Source organism: Schistocerca americana, chromosome 4, assembly GCF_021461395.2.
Source record: "Schistocerca americana isolate TAMUIC-IGC-003095 chromosome 4, iqSchAmer2.1, whole genome shotgun sequence".
NCBI classification, from domain to species: Eukaryota; Metazoa; Arthropoda; class Insecta; order Orthoptera; family Acrididae; genus Schistocerca; species Schistocerca americana.
Window position 1 is genome coordinate 466,068,438 of NC_060122.1, and position 21,425 is coordinate 466,089,862.

Sequence of the window (21,425 nt, forward strand, 5' to 3'; positions counted from 1 at the left end):
AAAGCAGCGTGACGTATACATAAAACCACAGTGGCGTGAACGAGAATGCCAAGGCAGACAGACGAGGAGGGTTTCCACAAAGTATCACTCATGAAAAGGGTCAGCATACGCAAGCACGGGGGCTAGACTTACTTCAAGAGCCATTTAACTCAGATGCAAGCCTTATTGAGAGGGAGGTGTCTATTAAACATTCATCGAACTGATGTATACTATAAAAAGTGATGTAGACAGCTGCAATTCAATTAAAGGTATGAATGGGTCGTAAGAGTGCTTGTATGACTAGCTCATGACAGCGCGTGAAGGAGATATGTAATCCTTGCTGTGTGTCAGGGGGGCATTTAAGCAAATAGCAATGACTTAAATCAAGAAGCTGAGTCCTAGGTCCATATTTAGTATTATAATTCAGAGATAAGATGGACTCTGTTGTATCCGCAATCCCTCAGGGTACGATGAAGGTCTAGTGGCCAGCGTTGCTATCTCTGGATCACGGGGTCCCGGGTTCGATTTCTGGCCGGGTTGAGGATTTTCTCTGCCCAGTGACTGGGTGTTGGTGTTGTCCTCATCATTTTTTCATCATCATCATCATCATCACTGGTGACAATGGCTAGATTGGACTGCGTAAAAATTGGAACTTCGTACGGGCGCTGACGACCGCGCAGTTGAGCGCCCCAAAAGACAAACGTCATGATGTTAATATGATGATACGCTTCAGACTGCTGCACTAACGATGACATAATAACTGGCTGTCGTATGAGATGCCCGTTAAGTGCCGGATACAAAAAATATTTTCGTTATACAATGAGACGTAAAGTCGGATAGCATACGTATACGGTTTAGACGTAATGACATGATACACGTAGGCTGTTCTGTTATAAGCGCATGTATGTCTGTATATACAGTTTTACATACAAACCGACGAACTTAGTAATCTGCAGTCTTTTCCATTACCTCACCTAAACTTACAATACATAATCAAAAATAGTAAAAAAAATTATGGTCAGCTGTCTCTAATCGCCCGATAAGAAGGTGACCTGGATAGCTCTTTACATTTCTGTAAATTTATATGTTTTCGAACATACTACGCTTTTTAAATTTGAGAGCTTTATGTGGAATTTTGATACTGTGGCGTACGTCTACGACTCTGTGCTTAGATGCAAGGACGTATTCCCCCAAGATAGTTTGGTAAAAAGCTTAATGTACTAGAAAATATGCAAATTTACAGAAATAAAAAAGATTCCCAGATCACCTTTTTAATGACCAGTTAGTGTCAGTTGACCATAATTTTTTTAGTATATTTGATGGTGTATTATAATTCAGAGGTAATCCAATGGAAGATATTGTAGGTTACTAAGTTCGTTAGTTTATATATAAAGGTGTACATACAGACATGTAGGCGCTTATAACAGAACGGTCTACGTGTATCACGTCATTACCCCTAAACCGTAAAAGTATGCTACCCCACGCGTAAACGTCTCATTGTATTATAACGAAGATATACTTTGCGTCCAGCACTTTACGGGTATCTCATACGACAGCCAATTATGTCATCGTTAGTGCAGCAGTCTGAAGCTTTATCATCATATTAACATGAGGGGTCGCGGATACAATAGATTCCATCTTATCTCTGAACCGTAAAACTAAATATGGACCTCGGACTCAGCTCAGCTACTTCATTTTCGTCATTGCTATTTGCTTAAATGCCCCCGTTTATAGTAGTTTCTGACACACAGCAACGATTACAAATTACCTTCACGCGCAGTCATGACCTATTCACAAACGCACTGTTAGGGGCCATTCGTATGTACTGTAGCTGTCTACATCACTTTCTATAATATACATAATTTCGATGGCTCTGTGATAGACATCTCGCACTCAATAAGGCTTGCATCTGAATTAAATGACACTTCCAGTGAGTCCAGCCCCCATGTTTTTGCTTACGCTAACCCTTTTGATGAATGATACTTCGCGGGACCCCTCCACGTCTGTCTCGCTTGGCATTCGCGCTCGCACTAGTGTGGTTTTATATTTACGTCACGTTGCTTTAGTTCAAAAATGTGTGTGAAATCTTATGGGACTTAACTGCTAAGGTCATCAGTCCCTACGTTGCTTTAGTAATTAAACAGATAGGTTATCTTTCAATTTTTTTTTCAAAGAAGTGTTGATTATTACTGTAATTTCCTCACTTTCCAACAAGCAAGTAGTATGTATTAACTATAGATTTTATATGGAGCGTAAACCTAAAGTAATTTTAAAACATTGTCAGACAGCATTCGCGGGACTGTTACGGTCGCAGGTTCGAATCCTGCCTTGGGCATGGATGTGTGTGATGTCCTTAGGTTAGTTAGGTTTAAGTAGTTCTCAGTTCTAGGGGACTGATGACCTAAGATGTTAAGTTCCATAGTGCTCAGAGCCATTTGAACCATTTGAATCAGACAGCATTCCTAATTGTTATATCGGGAACTCTGAAAAATCCACCTTTATGTCTAGTGCATCGGTATTTACTCCCTGTAACCACAGCTTCTGATCATTTAGCTTTTACTTCATATAGTGCCCAAAGGCGAGATAAAGAACTTCGTTGCGAGTCTGCTGTCTCTATGTTAACACGCCGCTTGCAGCGTAGTGCTGTGTGGCAAGCTTGGAATTGTATTGTTCGACGGTGATATGCTTGGATGGTAGGAGGATGTTATCAACTGTGGGCATTTTATCAGCTGTGTGTTTTTTATAAAGATATACTTGTGCCTTGACTTCATGTAATGAAACATGGCACTTTCAAACAAGTTCCATAAGATACATGAAATTTTGTATTTTATGTGAAAGGTGAATTTAATTGTAATCTCACACCTCCCCCTCTCCCCCCCTCACTATTTTCATGTTTTCCCCTTAGATCAGCTGAAGGCACCATAAGACTGTTCAAGCCAGTCATATTTGAACAATAAAAAATTCTGTACAGCGATCGCGGCGTACGAAGTGTGTTCGTTTCCAACCATGCAAATCGCCCCCCTGCGCAACATGTGTACCTTACGGAGCAGATTGATTGATCTTGCTTACGTTTACCTTTATTCGACTCAGATCGCTGCCTGGACTGTTTGTGCAGCCTTACGATGACTTAAGCTATGCCCTGCAGTTTGCTTCTGGCTAGCCTTTCACTTCGTTAATTCCGCCGTTATCAACCATAGGAACCGCCTGTTTGTTTCCGATCTCTTCATCACCGCCAGTGGGAGTGATCATAAACTAAGTTCTGCCTATGCCAAGTAGGATAGAAAAATGCGTTTCACCTTTAGTGACTGGAGGGAGTAGCTCGAGCATGTGGAATAAGTTTTCAGATATATGAGCGGCTCGAAGACTTCTTGAATAATAGGACCCAGCATGTTGTCCTCGACGGCGAGTGTTCATCAGAGATAAGGATATCGTCTGGAGTGCCCAGAGGAAGTGCAATAGGACCGTTCTTGTACTTTATATACATAAATGATTTGGCGGACAAGATGGGAAGCAATCTGCGATTGTTTGCGGATGATACCGTGGTGTACGGTAAGGTGTCGAAGTTGAGTGACTGCAGGAAGATACAAGACGACTTAGACAAAAGTTACAGCTGGTGTGATGAATGGCAGCTAGCCCTGAATGTGGAAAAATGTAAGTCAATGAGTAGGAACAATAAGCCTGCAATGTTCGGATACCGTATTACTAATGTCCTGCTTGAAACAGTGAAGTCGTTTAATATCTGGGCGTAACGCTGGAAAGCGATATTAGGTGGAACGAGAAAGTGAAAACTGTGGTAGGGAAGGCAAATAGTCGACTTAGATTTATTGGAAGAATCTTAGGAACGAGTGAGTCACTTGTAAAGGTGACCGTATATAGGACGCTGGTGCGATCTACTCCTGAGTACTGCTCGACTGTTTGGCATCCGTACCAGGTAGGATTGAAGGAAGACATCGGAGCAATTCAGAGGCGGGCGGCTAGATTTGTTACCAGTAGATTCGAACAGCACATGAGTGTTACGAAGATCCTTCAGGAACTGAAACGGGAATCCCTAGAAGGAAGGCGGCGTTCTTTTCGGGAAACACTATTGAGAAAATCTACAGAACTGGCATTTGAAGCTGACTGTCGAACGATTCTGCTCCCACCAACATACATCGCGCGTAAGGACCAGGAAGATAAGGGGCGTACAGATAGTCGTTTTTCCCTCGCTCTATTTACGAGTGGAACAGCAGGAGGGCACCCTCCGCCACGCACCGTACGGTGGCTTGCGGAGTATCTTTGTAGATGTAGATGCCGGAATGCTTCTGTGATATTCTGGGGCTACCAAGACTTAGGGACAATCAATCCTTATGTTTATTTCTACATTCTTGGTGACCAAGTGTTGGTCTTTCTGCTACATCTTCATGATGCCTGTGTTTGGACACTTCAGTCTTCCAAGATAACAACAGCCGTATTCACAGGGCATCACACATACAGTACTGCTTTACAGAACACTAATCTTGACTGGCATGCTAAATCACCCAATTTTCATCCCCTAGAAAGCGTCTGGGACTCAAGTTTTAGGCTCATATGAAATGCCTCAAGAAACTTATGGGCTCCCTTGGGGCCCACCAATCCGTATGTTTATTTCTACGTTCTTGGCGACCAAGTGTCGTTCTTTTGCTACACCTTCATGGTGACTGTGTTTGGACACTTCAATCTTCCAAGATAACACCAGCCATATTCACAGGGCTCCACACATACTGTACTGCTTTACAGAACACTAATCTTGGCTGGCATGCTAAATCACCCAATTTTCATCCCCTAGTAAGTGTCTGGAACTCATGCTTTAGTCTGATACGAAATTCCTGAAGAAACTTATGGGCTCCCTTGGGTACTATAAATCCGTATGTTTATTTCTACATTCTTGGTGACCAAGTGTCGCTCTTACTGCTACACCTTCATGGTGACTGTGTTTGGACACTTCAATCTTCCAAGATAACAGCAGCCATATTGACAGGGCTTCACACATACTGTACTGCTTTGCAGAACATTAATCTTGACTGGCATGCTAAATCATCCAATTTTCATCCCCTAGAAAGTGTCTGGGACTCAATTAGTCTAATACGAAATGCCTGAAGGAACTTATGGGGTACCGTCCTCGATGGATTTAGGACATTGTCAAGAATAGAGATGGTGGCGCATGATAACTGCGTTACATCTTCTCAGAGCTGCCAAATTTTTATTAAAAGTGCTTATGCAGCGAAGGAAAAGTGAGTGTAAATAAACAAATTATAGATTTTCAAAAGATTAACTGGACTGATCTACCCATGGGTACTCAGCCAGCTGGAGCAGTAGGTCGTTAAACCCCAATGGTTTCCATTTCGCGATCGATCGGATCTCGGAAAAAAAAGAAAAGAACTCGTATGCTATAGCTTCAGAATCACTACTGGATGCGTCGGGATTAACATTGGTGGATCAGCGCTACAGCTAAGAAATTTTCTCAGCATATACCGTTACAGACCGTATTCCAAGCTGTGATTACTAATCACATCATTTCTGAATTGATAATTGTTCTCGTTTGTCAGGCAATGAGCTATAGTTAAACTAGGACTAATCGCCCACTAGAAGCGGTGCTAGTCCTATGGAATGTCAATTAAATGAGAAAACTAAGGTTATTACTCTCGTAGAGCTTCATTAAAAAAACAAACATAAATATCAAAGGTATCTAAAAACCCTAACAGAGTGGACAAAGAGAAGAAACTCTCGCTGCTAATATTTCGCTAAATTAATGCACATGGAGACGTCTCCACTGGTGAGACTTCTTATTAAAACGTCTATCACACATTGCAGCCATTAAACCTGGTGGTCCTTCGTTTGCGAGTAATCGACGAAAAAAATTTCGAAATTTCACATGATGCTCTGAAGTATTACAAAAGGAATATGTAACAGACTGGTTTTGCAGCATTGTGGTTAAGGTACAGGCCTCGCATGCAAAATGTTGTGGGTTTGAATCTTGATAGATACTTCGAATTTTTTTTAAATGTTTTCATCAAAATGATTACAGTCATTATTTTTATTCAATTAATTGGGTTAAATGGACCTTTTTATTTCTATTCCTTTGTCACATCATGTTAATCACCATATTAACTTCTTCATCTGCTCTCATTTTTCTTCCTGTCATTCATTTTCCACTTGGAATCTTTGTTCATGTTATTTTATTTATTTTTAAGTATGAACATCGATTTAATTTCTTCCGTTTTACCATCATATGTTTTAGTCCATGTTACTGCATTCATTATTCTAGTTTCTCGTTTTGCTCGAATTTCATTTTATTTACAATTTCTTCTTTCATTTAAATCTCTGTCCGCATTCCTTTGTCCACGGTGCAATAACGATTTATGTTTTAAATGCTCGTACGACGATTTCCATCCAAAAAAATGTAAATCTTGTAACAAGAAACATATTTTTGTCACCACTACACAGTCATTATAAATAGACTGCGTCGTCTTTCATTTTATAACCAACACATTGGATGTTTCAAATGTTTAAATATTACGATAAATAAATGAAAATAATTAAATTCACATGCACAAAAATTCCAAGTGGACAACAAATGACAGAAAGAAAAAATGAGAGCAAATGAAAAAGTTAATACGGTGATTAAATGATGTGACAAAATAATATCAACCAAAAAATTACATTTAACCCAATTAATTGAATGAAAATAATGCTCATAGTCATTTCGATAAAAATTTAAAAGCAAACATTTCGAAGCACCTAACAAGATTCGAACCCACAACATTTTGCATGGGAGGCCTGTTCTTTACCGCTACATTTGCACAACCAGTCTGTTGAACATCCCTTTTATAAAGCTGCGGAACATTACGCGAAACTCTGATTATATTTCGTAGATTACTCGCGAACGAGAGCACACCAAGCTGAAAAGCTGCTGGATGTGATACCTAGGACCTTTACCTACATCACTGTATAGATGATTTCAAAAAGCCGACTCCACCGCTGGGGTCCTCTCCCTGTTATTACAGGAATTTCACAAGGTTTCCTATTTAACAAGCAGTCTCAAATCAGTTTGAATTTCATTTCAAAATAACGTTATGTTTTAATTGTGGTTAGTGTCTCATTCGATGTCAATCTATAAAACAGCTTGAAAGATGGGCGAGAAAATCGGCCGTGGCCTTTTCGAAGGAACAGTCACAGCATTTGCTGTAAGATATTTAGGAAAACTACAGAAAACCTACACCTGGATGGCCGGTTGGGATTATAACCGCAACTCCAATGTCTCAACCGTTAAGCTTCTTACTCGGTGAAACAGAATTGCAGAGCGTACGAGTCACGCGCCGGAAGTCGAGTGAACATGTTACCTCTCTCAAGGTTTCTCTAGCGCGAAATAGTTCGGTGATGTCTCTTCTCTCGGAAATGAAGGCCCGTTCATGACTCACTACTGAGCATTACCCTCCAGTTACTATACTTGCCGATTCTGTAGTGATCGATTTCGACAGAGCAGCTTCATGTAGTATACCGTAATTCGAACACTCCCTTTCTCACTTTGTAAATGAACGACAACAAGAGCCATCACGCTGTTAAGACTCGGGAAGTTTCCAATCATGCACATATAATTTTGTTTCGCAGTTTATCCCCAAAAGATTACACACCCAAACATCGTTTCTCAAATAGAGGCTGCATACTTTACATTAGCAGCTACGTACTTTAAATGCAGTTTAGCTTCAGGTGTCTCTTAAAAAAAGCAAACTGGTCACTTCATGACGAGGATGCATACTGAAGAACTGGAATCAAATACATAGACACTTGACAGTGGAGAGAAGTTTATGAAAATCGTGCGATTTGTAATCCCCTCCGAATTCCATCTGTATACCACAGACAAGACTTGGCGGACTCCTGTAGGTCATTTTTTTAATGTCTTTATTGGCCTTTAAATATTTGCCCACACAGTCGTCTACATACAATTTCTAATACCGGTTCTTAGCATTTAAATCCTAAAATTTCTTTTTGAGTTTGTAAACTGGTTTAAGTAGGTCGGGCACAGCATCTCTGCTTAGCTATGTGGAGAGATGTAACGAACTGGAACGAAGGTTCTAATGTAAGCAACATTGCCAGATACAAACTCGTTGTCACTAATAGAGTTCTCGTTAAAGTTTGTGACTGATTAGATTCATAGAATTACAATAGGTAAAATGCTTCAGTCACTTCTATGTTTATCTAATTTTAATACCATTATGCATTTTGATGGTCATGCCATCTTCATCAAGTAGATTATCATACTTCTACGTTACTGTATTCGTTTGTGACAGGGAAGTTATGTGGCACCTTGCAAGCATATGTGTGCGAATATATTTGGTGTATGCTGATTTTATATATATATATATATATATATATATATATATATATATATATATATGTATATATATATATATATATATATATATACATATATATAATGAAGAGTGTATGTCTGGGATCTCCTCTCCTCCCAAACCCCTAGACCGATTTTAACCAAATTTGGAAAATAAACAGAAGGCCTAACAAATATCAGTACTGTGGAGGTTATAACCTCCAAATTCCAATAGTAGCGTAGATATGGGCAAAAGCGCGTTTTTTTTCCTGACTCCAGAGTACAGGTTGCCCTGTATGATAGGTATGTTGTGTAGGAACAGTGTCAGCATGTTAAATAAACCTGCTTTGCAGGGCAGCCTGTATATCAGGAGCAATAAATGGTTTTTGATGGGCTCCAACATGCAGTCTGCCCTATATGATAGGCAAGTTGTGCTGAATTAGTATCGGCCTGCTTTACCAACCTGCTTTGTATGGTGGGCTGTAAGTCAGTTGCAAATCAATGATTTTCAAGACAGTGATGTGAAATCTGCCCTGCGTGACAGGCATGTTGTGAGTGTAGTATTGGCCTGCTTTATTGATCTGTACTGCAGTCGCTACACGCGCTGATGAGCATGGCTGGACACAGGTTGAGATGCATGGAGGTGGAGAGAGACATAACGAGGTGGAGAAGGGAATGGACTAAGAGAGGGAGAGATGCTTGAGGCAGGTGGAAGGTGTCGAGGGCTGGTGGATAGTTGCAAAAGGAAGAGAGGGTAGGTAGAGATGGAAAGAGAGGGAGGAAGGAAGATATGGTTGGAGGGAAGGGGGAGGAAGCCATAATCACAAGGGTTGGAGGAAATGTACAAAAAGAGACAGAGAGATTGAGGAGGAGGAGATCCACAGGTAGAAGTGGGAAGATGAGGTGGACAGACAGAGGGGGGAAGAGGTTGCACAGAGGTGGGGTAGGAGGAGGAGGTGTGTTCAATATGTGTTGAACGCATATGTGGTGAATCCATGAGTGAAAGGCTAGTATTGCAAAATTTACAAGTTTCATAGTTCAAAGCTCTGTCACTTGTAAGACATGTAAGCCGGGATGCTTGCCTTGGAAAGGGTGCGACTGTTTTCCTTCCACTAGCTGGTACTCCCTCTGTAATGATCTCGTCACCTGTGCGACGTTAAACCCCAATCTTTCTTCCTTCAGTACTGCTGTTGAGAGCCCAAATTACAATCAGATGACAGTCGTTAATGTCGCTTTATAGGTTTTATGAGGAAGGTTGTGGCACGTGATTGGAATATATTCTGTAGCTAATTTCAGTACAAATTTTGCTGAATATACACCATGTGTTCGTCACTGAAGCTACTCACCTTCTAGAATAAACACATGTGTGCTATTTATGCAGAGCTCTTTCGTCGCAAATACTCCGTACTGACTATACCAATGGAACATTTCAGGTGCCAAGTCTCGAGCTGGATTTGCAGTGTGTGCCATGATTAATTGTGAATACTGCCACAGGTGAAAATATACGATAGTAAAAGCAAAAACATTCCTGAGTACATGAGTCTGCAAACCAGTCTTTCACGATGTAATCGAGATTGTGGGTTGCGACTTCATTGTCCTAGTTAGTGTAAATTATTTCAGTTAACAACTTTTCGATTATGCCCCCTCTAATTGTAACCAAATTTCGTCGGTGGTCTGCCTTAACAAGAAACATCGATTCAACATATTACCTCTGTACACTAAAGTAGGTGTTCCACCGGTCGTCTTTCCACTTGGATACAATACTGCACTCATTCTTCCACGTACTTTGTAAGACTGCTCCAGTGCTTCAGTTTCATCAACGGGAGTTTCGTATACTTCACTTCTGAGATAACCTCAGATAGAACAACCCACTTGTCTCAGGTCAGATGATCTTGGAAGCCGCGGTATAGGTACTGGTCGACCTATCCATCTTCGACCACATTGACGCGATAGAAGTCGTCTCACATCATCTTGCCGGGACCCATCATGCATCTGTGCCGGCCGCGGTGGTCTAGCGGTTCTAGGCGCTCAGTCCGGAACCGCGCGACTGCTACGGTCGCAGGTTCGAATCCTGCCTCGGGCATGGATGTGTGTGATGTCCTTAGGTTAGTTAGGTTTAAGTAGTTCTAAGTTCTAGGGGACTGATGACCTCAGATGTTAAGTCCCATAGTGCTTAGAGCCATTTGAACCATTTGAACCATGCATCTGCCATATTCTCCAATCACGAGCCCAATTTGAGCCCAATTATATGAAAACTTAATAGACAAGTTTACATTCCAAATACGTTTGTAAAAAGTAACTTAAGGTTTAATACTGAAGTCAGAAGCAGTTAGTAGCCACACATGTGTTGTTATTTCGCAAATGGCTAGCTTTCGGACCCATGTTTAGGCGATGTTTCTACTTCCATTGCCGTATACTTTCATCTGTGTCAGTTTCCACTATTAATTATGATCCATCCTGTATTATTACTGGATACACTCTCGATAATGTCGAGTTACCTTTAATGTGTATTTTCGAAATCATTCTACGTTCACGTAGTCATAGTTTAACAAAGTTACACCAAAATCTTCCCGAAACTATTTTAAACAGGAACATATTATGCCCCAGCTGTGTTACATATTTTGATTTATGTTCCACTATGCAACAGAAAGAAAACATTCTATAATTTCAGTTGCCCGAAAGGTTACCGCCTGGCACCGCCCCCGTGGCTGAGAGTGTACAGTATGTGCCTCCCTTGTTCAGCGTTTCTAATACAATTTATGCATTCGGAGAGTTCCATTCTTTTACGTGAACGCCGAAATATGTAAAATACCATTGTATTCTAGTCTGTATTAATAGTTCCCCAGCCAGATCCCCCTAACCTTATTTTCCTCCTTGTTCGTATACTTGCCACTAGACACAACTAGTGATTCCTCTTCACAAGGAAAGAGAATTTGGAGCAAAGTCGCAACTTCGCATTATGCTGTAGCTGGAGAAGAAACACGACATCCAAGTTTATCTAGATAACATATATTAAACGAGCTGTAATACGGAGTGATTCTATCTTCATCTCCCCATAGTAATGAGGCGTAGAGGTAATATAAAGACTAGAAGATGCCGTATACAACGTAGGAAAGGTGGACCAATCGCAGGGTAAAAAAAGTACCGGGGTGGAGCAAAAACTTATGCCAGCATTCCTATGACTACCTATCTCCTTCCGTTCGGGATAAAGACGTGGCTAGGCAAGCCAGTAATGTCACCGAGTAACGTATATAGACGCTATTAGCGTAATTACGGTACTTAAATAAACAAATCGACTTTAGATACATGAGAAACCGTGCTTTAGAAAAGACTAAACCTGTCACAACATCGAACGTAACATTTATCATGCTATAGCTTCTAAACCATATCTTCGGAATTAAGGAATTACTGCCCATTCCTAACAGAGCAGCGATGTGATCTCGGTTCTTTTTAGAAAATGTACTTTCGATTTTCCAACAAATCGCCTTCCTCTAACCTAGCAGTACCCATCTCGCGTATCAGCAGATTGCGTGTGGAGTCAAGTTCTACAACAACTTCTACTTTAGCGGTCGATCCTCCATACTCTCGTACTTTGCATGGCACAATTTCATATTGTTCACAGGCTTTTTGCCGCTACGTACATGTAACTATTTCTCTCATTTCATTCACAGTTCACGTCAAATATTTAGATGCGCACTTCTCGGTACAAAAATTTCTGTGGTAAAATTTAGTGTGTTCGAGCAGTGCGGAAAATAAACAAATATAATAAACGTGGCTCATTAACATACGATTGCTTCATCGCCTTTGAAACAATGAAACCTGAATACCGTTGTCAACAGAGCACGATATGAAACTGCTGCGCGATAGATAAGTAAAGAGATTGTTAAACTCTGTAGATTTGAGATCCTTAGGTATTATTGTAGGCCTATACCTTCTAATCGTACTATATCAAATGCCAATAAGTATTTTTGTCTGTCAGTGTTCCCCGTTACGTTAACTGCACTGTTACAAGGGCACGTGCGACACAATTCAGTGATAAGTTTTTCATCAAAGAAGTCCGTAAGGCGCTGCATTATTCTCCGCAAGTAACACGCGTGCTCTAGAGACTGTGGACTACACAGAGCTCGAACCGAGGACTGTCGAAAGTGTTGTGAACGGTATTTGTGCGTGCAGCAAGGTCGGCACTACAAAAAGAAAAACTGTACAAAAAAATAAGTGGCTAGAAATAAACTGCATGCAGGGAAAAAAAGAGATGCGACCGGACTGCGCAAAACCCTGAATTTCCTGAGAGTTGATACGCTACCTTCGTAGACATCATACGAACCCTTTCTGAAGTAGGACTGAACGCAGCCCATGTCGTTGCCGGCGACTGTCCGTAAAGAGACGTGTTCACATCGCCAGCCTGGTCTCACTAGGTGCCCCGGCACGACACACACGCACTCACGCACTCGCAGCAAGCTTAGCCCCGCTGCCGGCTGGTAGCCCGTTTGCACACCGACTGAGCGCCGCGCCGCTGACTCCCCACCACCGCGGCAGCCGCCACGCCCCCTCTCTGCGAGCCACCGTAGTTCGCGCCGGCGGCCGCACGGAGCGCTGCTGACGCTCTAGTATCGACGCCAATCATGGCGAAACAATGCAACGCAAATCGGAAACTCCAAAACGTTAAGCTGGAGAGCGGGTACCCTCTAATTATTTGGAGACCGTAAATTTGAACTCTTTTGCTGCTCGTAGTGGCTCTGTGGTTGAATCCCATTACTTTCCGTTGCCTTTTAAACATTACGTTTCATGCGAATCTCTTAATTCATCCAGCCTTATTCTCTAGTTTTAGGATTCGTGGCTGCGCAATAAACAATGTACAAGGTGTAAATCCTTTCAATTTAGTCTATATCTGAATTATTACATTAATTTCGAAGTTCATATTTACACTCGTTTATACATAGGCTGTACAGTTTTTTTTTGTTTTTTTTTTTATTTTTTGCATTAATCCCAGTTCTGCACTTAGGTTACAGTGAATGCAATCTTAGTAATCAAGCATCTAACCAGCTTACAAAATTTGACGAAAATACCAAACGATAGTACTTGATTTACAAAAATAGAGGTTCTGATACAGCGACCTTCTGGGGCAGGGGATGTTCTTGAAATTTAGACTTCTTAAAACGGTATTTTAACGCTTCTCTACATTGTTTCCCTTTCTGCAGGTAAGAGTTCTCATCGACTGCTTCCCTTGAGTGTTATTCTCAGTACCTCTTCATTTCGTTTCTTATATTTCAATTTCATTTTAACATTCCTCGATAATATCACTTTTAAAATACTTCCTCTCTTTTCTACTCCTCAGTTCTCATACTTCACACTGCACTTCCACATTCCTTATACTACAGTATACTTTCAGAAAATTTTTCGGTAGTACCAAGTTACTTTTGTCTACCAGTACCATTCTTTTACTGAAGAGACCTTTACTTGCCTGAACCATCGTACTTCATATATCTTCATTTTTGTAGTCATCTTGCATAATTTATTATCTATAAGTCTTTCACTTTTTATCGGGGTGTTTGTAACTTAACCAAACCAAAAGAAATCGTAAGGGCTAAAAAATTTAAAAAACTGCCAAAAGATCGAATAAAACACAACTAAATTTAATGATTAAAATTTAATTAACGTACAAAATATTACGTAGCTAAACTTACAGAAATTAAAAACGCAACTATTTACTGTCACAAGAATTTATTTTATTTATTTTGTGTTTTAACTTTTCTAACAACATAAGAAACACAGTTAAACAACATTTAACTTCCTTAAAAAAAAACTTTAACTTGATGTAATGACTGTAAAGTACGATTTAGTTCTTTTTGGAAGCGTGCAGGAATTTAAAGATCTTCACTAACTTTTCGGCTCTTTTCTATCTTAAATCATACCTTAATTTAGATCAAACAAGCCAAAATTCTCTCAGTGGATGCAGTGCTGGCAGAGAGAGAAATGAGGCTTTTCCCAAAAGTAATAAATTCTCCCTTTTTTTTTTTTTTTTTTTTTTTGCTATTTTCGGCGGTATCAGCTTCCATCATTTTTTACAATTTCACGAGAAGACACAATAAGGGGTCCTGAAAGACGTGACACTTGCAGAACACTCTGGATACAGCTCTATGAACCAGTTTTCCGCACTTCTTGTTCAACAGTTAACCGTCTTCGTCTGAATCTTGGATCTAACTTATTACCAAGGCAGTGAAACATATTAGCAAGACAGAGTTTGTTCCTATCGTTTTCTATTGCGTTCTTCTTGGGCTCCGTATCAGGACTTCCTAAAAGATCGATCCATACCTCGACAGCTTGTGCAATATTTGTGCTGTCTGCTTGAAAGTCCAGGACTCTATAAAATTCTAATACACACATCAAAAAAAAGTTTCCATCACCTCGGTTCCGAGAGTTCCGGAACCTTTCCAGAAAATTGGAACAGAGATCAACATAAACATCGTTTCCGCCCTTTTTATTGCTCATGAAAACCACACATTGCATGTTGCACCACCATACAGCTAGACCTTCGAAGATGGTGGTCCAGATTGCTGTACATATTGGTACCTCTAATACCCAGTAGCACGTGCTCTTGCATTGATGCGTGCGCCGGCCGAAGTGGCCGTGCGGTTAAAGGCGCTGCAGTCTGGAACCGCAAGACCGCTACGGTCGCAGGTTCGAATCCTGCCTCGGGTACGAATGTTTGTGATGTCCTTAGGTTAGTTAGGTTTAACTAGTTCTAAGTTCTAGGGGACTAACGACCTCAGCAGTTGAGTCCCATAGTGCTCAGAGCCATTTGAACCATTGATGCGTGCCTGTATTCGTCGTGGCATACTATCCACAAGTTCATCAAGGCACTGTTGGTCCAGTTTGTCCCATTCCTCAACGGCGATTCGGAGTAGCTCCCTCAGAGTCCTTGGTGGATCACATCGCCCATAAAGAGCGCTTTTCAATCTATACCAGGCATGTTCGATAGGGTTCATGTCTGGAGAACATGCTGGCCACTATAGTCGAGCAATGTCGTTATCCTGAAGGAAGTCATTCAAAAGATGTGCACGATGGGGGCACGAATTGTCATCCATGAAGACGAATGCCTCGCCAATATGCTGCCGATATGGTTTCAGTATCGGTCAGAGGATGGTATTCATGTATCGTACAGCCGTTACGGCGCCTTCCACGGCCATCAGCGGCGTACGTCGGCCCCACATAATACCGTCCCAAAACAGCAGGGAACCTCCACCTTCCTGCGCTCGCTGGACAGTGTTTGGCCCAAATGGTTCAAATGGCTCTGAGCACTATGGGACTTAACATCTGTGGTCATCAGTCCCCTATAACTTAGAACTACTTAAACCTAACTAACCCAAGGACATCACACACATCCATGCCTGAGGCAGGATTCGAACCTGCGACCGTAGCAGTCGCGCGGTTCCGGACTGCGCGCCTAGAACCGCTAGACCACCGCGGCCAGCGGACAGTGTTTCTAAGGCGTTCAACCCCACCAGGTTGCCTCCAAACAAGTCTCCGTCGATTGTCTGGTTGAAAGCATATGCGACACTCAGCGGTGAAGAGAACGTGATGCCAATCCTGAGCGGTCCATTCGGCATGTTGTTGGGCCCATCTGTACCGCGCTGCATGGTGTCGTGGTTGTAAAGATGGACCTGGCCATGGACGCCGGGAGTGAAGTTGCGCATCATGCAGCCTATTGTGCACAGTTTGAGTCGTGGCTGCACGAAAAGCATTACGCAACATGGTGGCGTTGCTGTTAGGGTTCCTCCGAGCCGTAATCCGTAGGTAGCGATCATCCACTGCAGTAGTGGCCCTTTGGCAGCCTGAGCGAGGCATGTCATCGACAGTTCCTGTCTCTCTGTATCTCCTCCATGTCCGAACAACCTCACTTTGTTTCATTCCGAGACGCCTGGACATTTCCCTTGTTGAGAGCCCTTTCTGGCACAAAGTAACAATGCAGACGCGATCAAACCTCGGTATTGACCGTGTAGGCATGGTTGAACTACAGACAACACGACCCGTGTACCTCCTTCCTGGCGGAATGACTGGAACTGATCGTCTGTCGGACACCCTCCGTCTAATAGGTGCTGCTCATGCATGGCTGTTTACATCTTTGGACGTGTTTAGCGACATCTCTGAACAGTGAAAGGGACTGTGTCTGTGATACAATATCCAACGTCTATCTTCAGAAGTTCTGGGAACTGGGGTGATGCAAAACATTTTTGATGTGTGTAGTTGGAGAAGACGTGTGGTATCCTTCTAAATTACATTATGCAAGATTTTTGTAATGTTGACATGGAGTCCTTCAGAGTGTTCTATTACAATTTCTACATGTTTAGAATAGGTTAGTTTTAAGAATGGGTTAGTGTTTTGAATAAATTAATCATTAGATTTTTGAAATTGAAGTAGTTAATTGTCGATAAGAAAAAACTAAAAAATAACAATAAATCCCAAAAAAAACCACTTCAACCGACTGAGTTGGGCTTTTTGTGAACACATTCGGGCTTTTCTCAACCCTGGTTTTTATACTTCTGCGTCATTCCCAATTTTGACGGTAAGCAAGTCGCTGTTCCCTTGTATCTAACTCAACATAACTTTCGCTTCAGCTTCGTTTGTACTCAACCCATATACTCTGCTAAGAAGACTGTACATTCCTTCAACAGGTTCCCTTTAAGTGTTCCCCACTTTGGCGAGAATGTCTATGTCGCTGCGAACCTTAGTATTTACATCTGTTGCAACTGAGCTTTTATTCCTCTTACGATATTCTTGTTGACACTTGTCGCTGCTCCTGCGACACACTAGTGACAACCTATAACTCTTCTTTATACTGTCCTTAATACAACTTTGTCTTTCGTGTCTTCCACTTTTAACACTCCCACTCGGCTTTTGCAGAAGTTCGAGATTGCTCGTCTCTGTTTGTACTTCAGCTCTACTCGTCAAAGGATCCAAGGTCGAGAAAGGTGTTCTACGTTTTATTTTATCTATTTCTTTGTATACCCGTCTCTCTAAGATCTGTCTACCTTATCTCTTCCTTACTTTTTTTGATTGATGGTTGATGTTCAGTCATTATGGAGATGTACACGGTGGGCAAATAAAAACTGACTGGGAAAACGCTTCATGGTCCTTAGGATGAACAACCCAACTTACATCATCTGATCCCCAGGGCAGGTGATGTAAGCTGGGTTGTTCATCTTAAGGGCTATGAAACATTTAGTTCTATTGATGATATATGATTGTTAATAAGGCAAACAAGACAAAATACCACAGAGTTGACAGTCGTAAATTAGTTACCATACATTACCCACTGTTTTGCGGGACATATGGCTACCATGACGTCAGATGACGCCTCCCAAAACGTGATGAGTGGTCATGATAGCGCTTAACACATTCACTTGGCAAATATCCCTGATGATTCGACGTTGTGCTTTTTACATTTGTACTCATTTCAGCGGTTTTTATGAAAATTTTATGTACACGTTTATTTTATCCAAAAGTTGTTTCGCCCAGTGTACCTACTGTACACTACCCCACAACTGCTTCCAATGTGCTAACTTATGCCAAAACCATAAACTTTTTTAGTTAAGATTAGGTTTTCGCCGAAAACTTTGACTTGTGCGTAGAGTAAAAGAAAAATGTCAAATGTGTGTGAAATCTTATGGGACTTAATTGCTTGGTCAGCAGTCCCTAAGCTTACACACTACTTACACACTTATCCTAAGGACAAACACATACACCCTTGCCCGAGGGAGGACTCGAACCTCCGCCGGGACCAGCCGCACAGTCCATGACTGCAGCGCCCAAGACCGCTCGGCTAATCCCGCGCGGCGCGTAGAGTAAGACCAGCGATACTGATGTAGGCCGTTTCTTTAATATTATGCCGATACACTGCTGTTTAAAATTGTTTTTCATGTAAATATACTGTGCAACAAAATTAAAGGATAACATTTTCGAAACGCCGTAACTGTCTCCCATCGCATTGTGTGAGTTTCAAATTCGGTTCAAAAATGCCTGCAGCCTTCCTCTGTGATGATGCAAAAGCGTGACTCCCTGTGACATCACTCTCGGGCCCGGCGATGCTTCAGACAGCAAGGTGTCGACACACGCGAAAAGAAGGCCAGAGCTCAAAAGCTCATGTTACGCGTAAGGTTGGTTAATGCCGTCAGTTGGCATCCCATTTCACCATAGTTCTACCAAACGCCACCGTGGATATTTCGCATCCCCTCTTACCCACATTTCACCTCTTTTTTTTATGCCTCCGTGATGGAGGCTACAACCGCGACGCCCAGCGTTGAGATCACACGGTGTGGCCGAGGAAAACGTTTCACACACACCCCCCCTCAGAATAACCGCGAGAAGACCACAGTAGGTGGCAGAAATGGCGTCAATGAGACCCCTCCCTCCCCTGAGGCGTTGATTCCCCAAAATTTTGCGATCGAAAACGATAATTCGTAATGTAATGAGCAACAGAACGATGTTCTTGACAATTGTTGACATTGCTGAGACCCCACGGGAGCTTTAGACCCTCTCTAAAGACATGGCTAAGCACCTCATTGACGGTGATCCCACCCCTTTGGAGTGCAGTGCGACTGTAATTTTTGCTCTGGTGTACAGTGTAGGGAACCGAAACGAGGCCTTTCAAAACCAATCGATGAAACTTGAACGCGACCCGAAGCAGCCAAGGGTGCGCATGCTTATTCAGCCCTCCTGTCTTGCGCCCCCCTACGATACCTTCACGGAAGGGTGTGGCCCATTTGTGAATAAAACAGCAGATGGTCTTCCCCCCCAGTTTGTCAACACCCTCACTTCCACCTGGTCACATTCGTTGAACACTTTAAAAATGTACCTGTACAGGGAAAACCCGTGAGAGAGTCCTGGCCGCCTGCTAATAGGTATGACGTAACGGTAATGCCTACCTACAGGCGCCTAGTAATCTCGTCACACAGCTCGACGCTGAAATTGCAGTACGCAATGGGTTGGGTTGTTTGGGGAAAGAGACCAAACTGCGAGGTCATCGGTCTCATCGAATTAGGGAAGGACGAGGATAAGTCGGCCGTACCCTTTCAAAGGAATCATCCCAGCATTTGCCTGGAATGATTTAGGGAAATCACAGAAAACCTAAATCAGGATGGCTGGACGCGGGATTGAAACGTCACCCTCCCGAATGCGAGTCCAGTGTGCTAACCACTGCGCCACCTCGCTCGGTGCAGGGTGCAATGCTTTTGTTCCATTACAGAGATAGGTCGAATTTCAAACTTACACGTCGCAGTAGGAAATAACTACGATGTTTCGAAAAAGTGATCCTTTAATTAGGTTGCACGTTGTAATGTAGCCAACTTGCTACGTTAATGCTGCAATGATTGGTTTATCATTTCTAATCCTACATAAGCTCACCAGACAAATTATTATTACAAAAAAGAACACATTAGATGCTTTGGAATGCTGTAGAAGGTGTAGAATTGGTAACAGACTGTTTATCTGACCCTTCATTACTGACATCAGTCATCACAGCGAAGTTGGAAGCTCTATGCTAGCTTGCTACTAAAGGTTTCATTTTTCTTTACGTAATATTCCAGAAAACGCGAGAAGATCGTAGAACTGTTGTTTTTTTGTGTTAGACATAGTAAACGTAGATAATCTTATCTGTCCTTTTTTTCTTTCCAGCAATTTAAGTTGAGCGTATCCCTTCATTACTTAATTCATATTTCCGAAAAGTAGCTTAAATTTTACAATGTTTGAATCCGAAACATAACACCAGTTGTTTGTTTACATTCAGTTGCATATAGGCCTAATTTTTGTGAAGTTGTTTTATTGTTTATCGGTAATTTGACGTATTCTTATTATTTTTATCACAAGCAAAAAGTGCCTGACTCTTCACAGAACTGTTAGTTGCTTAGTTTCGTGTGGTGGGTGCAGTACTTTTTTCCCACTGGAGTGACTGAAGAGATGTGGCAACTGGGGAAGTAAATGAGGCCCTTCAGAATATATAGTGGAGATAGGAAAAGAGTGGAGTGGGAGACGAAAATTTCTACCCTTCAGGTTGAATGAAACAAGTATAGGAAATATCACGAAAAGTTAAGGGGAGAGAAGGGTAAAGAGGCGTGCTAAGTGGCAAAAGGCAACAAAAGAAACAGACATAGTGCTTCATCCGACAGCCTTGTGATGAATCTGATAAATATGTTTCACCTGTTGCTTCAGTTAGAAACTGATGAGCCTCAGGTGTAGACAGACCACAACAAACTTTCAGCAGTACATTGAGAAGAAGGAATGTGGGGAAGTCAGTAAAGAAAAAGAAACTTTTGTTGAAAGGTAGTTCTCATGCTAGAGCTGTTGGTCAACTTTAGGATAATGAACTAGAATCAAAGTACCAGATCACCAATTTTTTAAACCTAGTGCTAGTCCGGAGCAGGTAATACAGGATTTAGGATAATTCTGCAAAGACTTCACCAAGAAAGGCACCATGGTTCTAGCGTGTGGGCCAGAAATCCTGAATACAGTATAGAGTGTCACCTGACAAAGACTACATCAGCTTTGGACACTGATGTTGAGTTTGGCTCTGCTCTCAGACGCCATGATCTATCTCATTTGAAGTCTTTTGTCAGGAGACTTGGAACAGCTGCTTACCTCAGGTGCAGGGTCGCATATTGGCTTGATTCCTGCTGATTCTATCAGTAGATGGGGTTTACTAGGGAAAGGGGAGGGTAAGCTGGCTGGGCTAATAGCACAAAATGTAAGGGTGGGTGTTGGGAGGCACTGTCATAAGGGATAAAATATTAGAGTTTACATGGTTCAGAAACAGAACCTTTTTTAAGGTGTGGAGGACAGAAACAAAGCCAGTTTTAAAAGTTAGGATTGAAACAAACATTCAGTTTGTGGAAGAAATCAAGCATTATAATTCTAACAATTTCATCAGCACAGACACCGCTAAAAAATTTCAGCAATCAGCAGAAATTTTATTTCCACTCAGTTTTATCTCTGTCAGTGAAATGACAGCTATTTTTATAGCTTGAAAATATTCGAGGACTAAGAAGTGACATTAATGAACTACCTATGTCCACTAATGAATGAGGATCATCATAAGCATTTTATACAA

At 41.8% G+C, this 21,425-nt stretch overlaps 1 protein-coding gene across 1 annotated transcript in view; it reads right to left on the minus strand.

Moving 5' to 3' along the window:
• The window catches only part of LOC124613545 (mucin-17-like), a 412,749-nt gene extending 399,939 nt beyond the window's left edge, over positions 1–12,810 (minus strand). Inside the window, exon 1 of the mRNA XM_047142257.1 lies at positions 12,630–12,810. Within this exon, the coding sequence (XP_046998213.1) occupies positions 12,630–12,681 (52 nt within the window). The 5' untranslated portion in view covers positions 12,682–12,810. The remainder of the gene's footprint in view (positions 1–12,629) is intronic.
• Between the last annotated feature and the right edge of the window lie 8,615 nt (positions 12,811–21,425).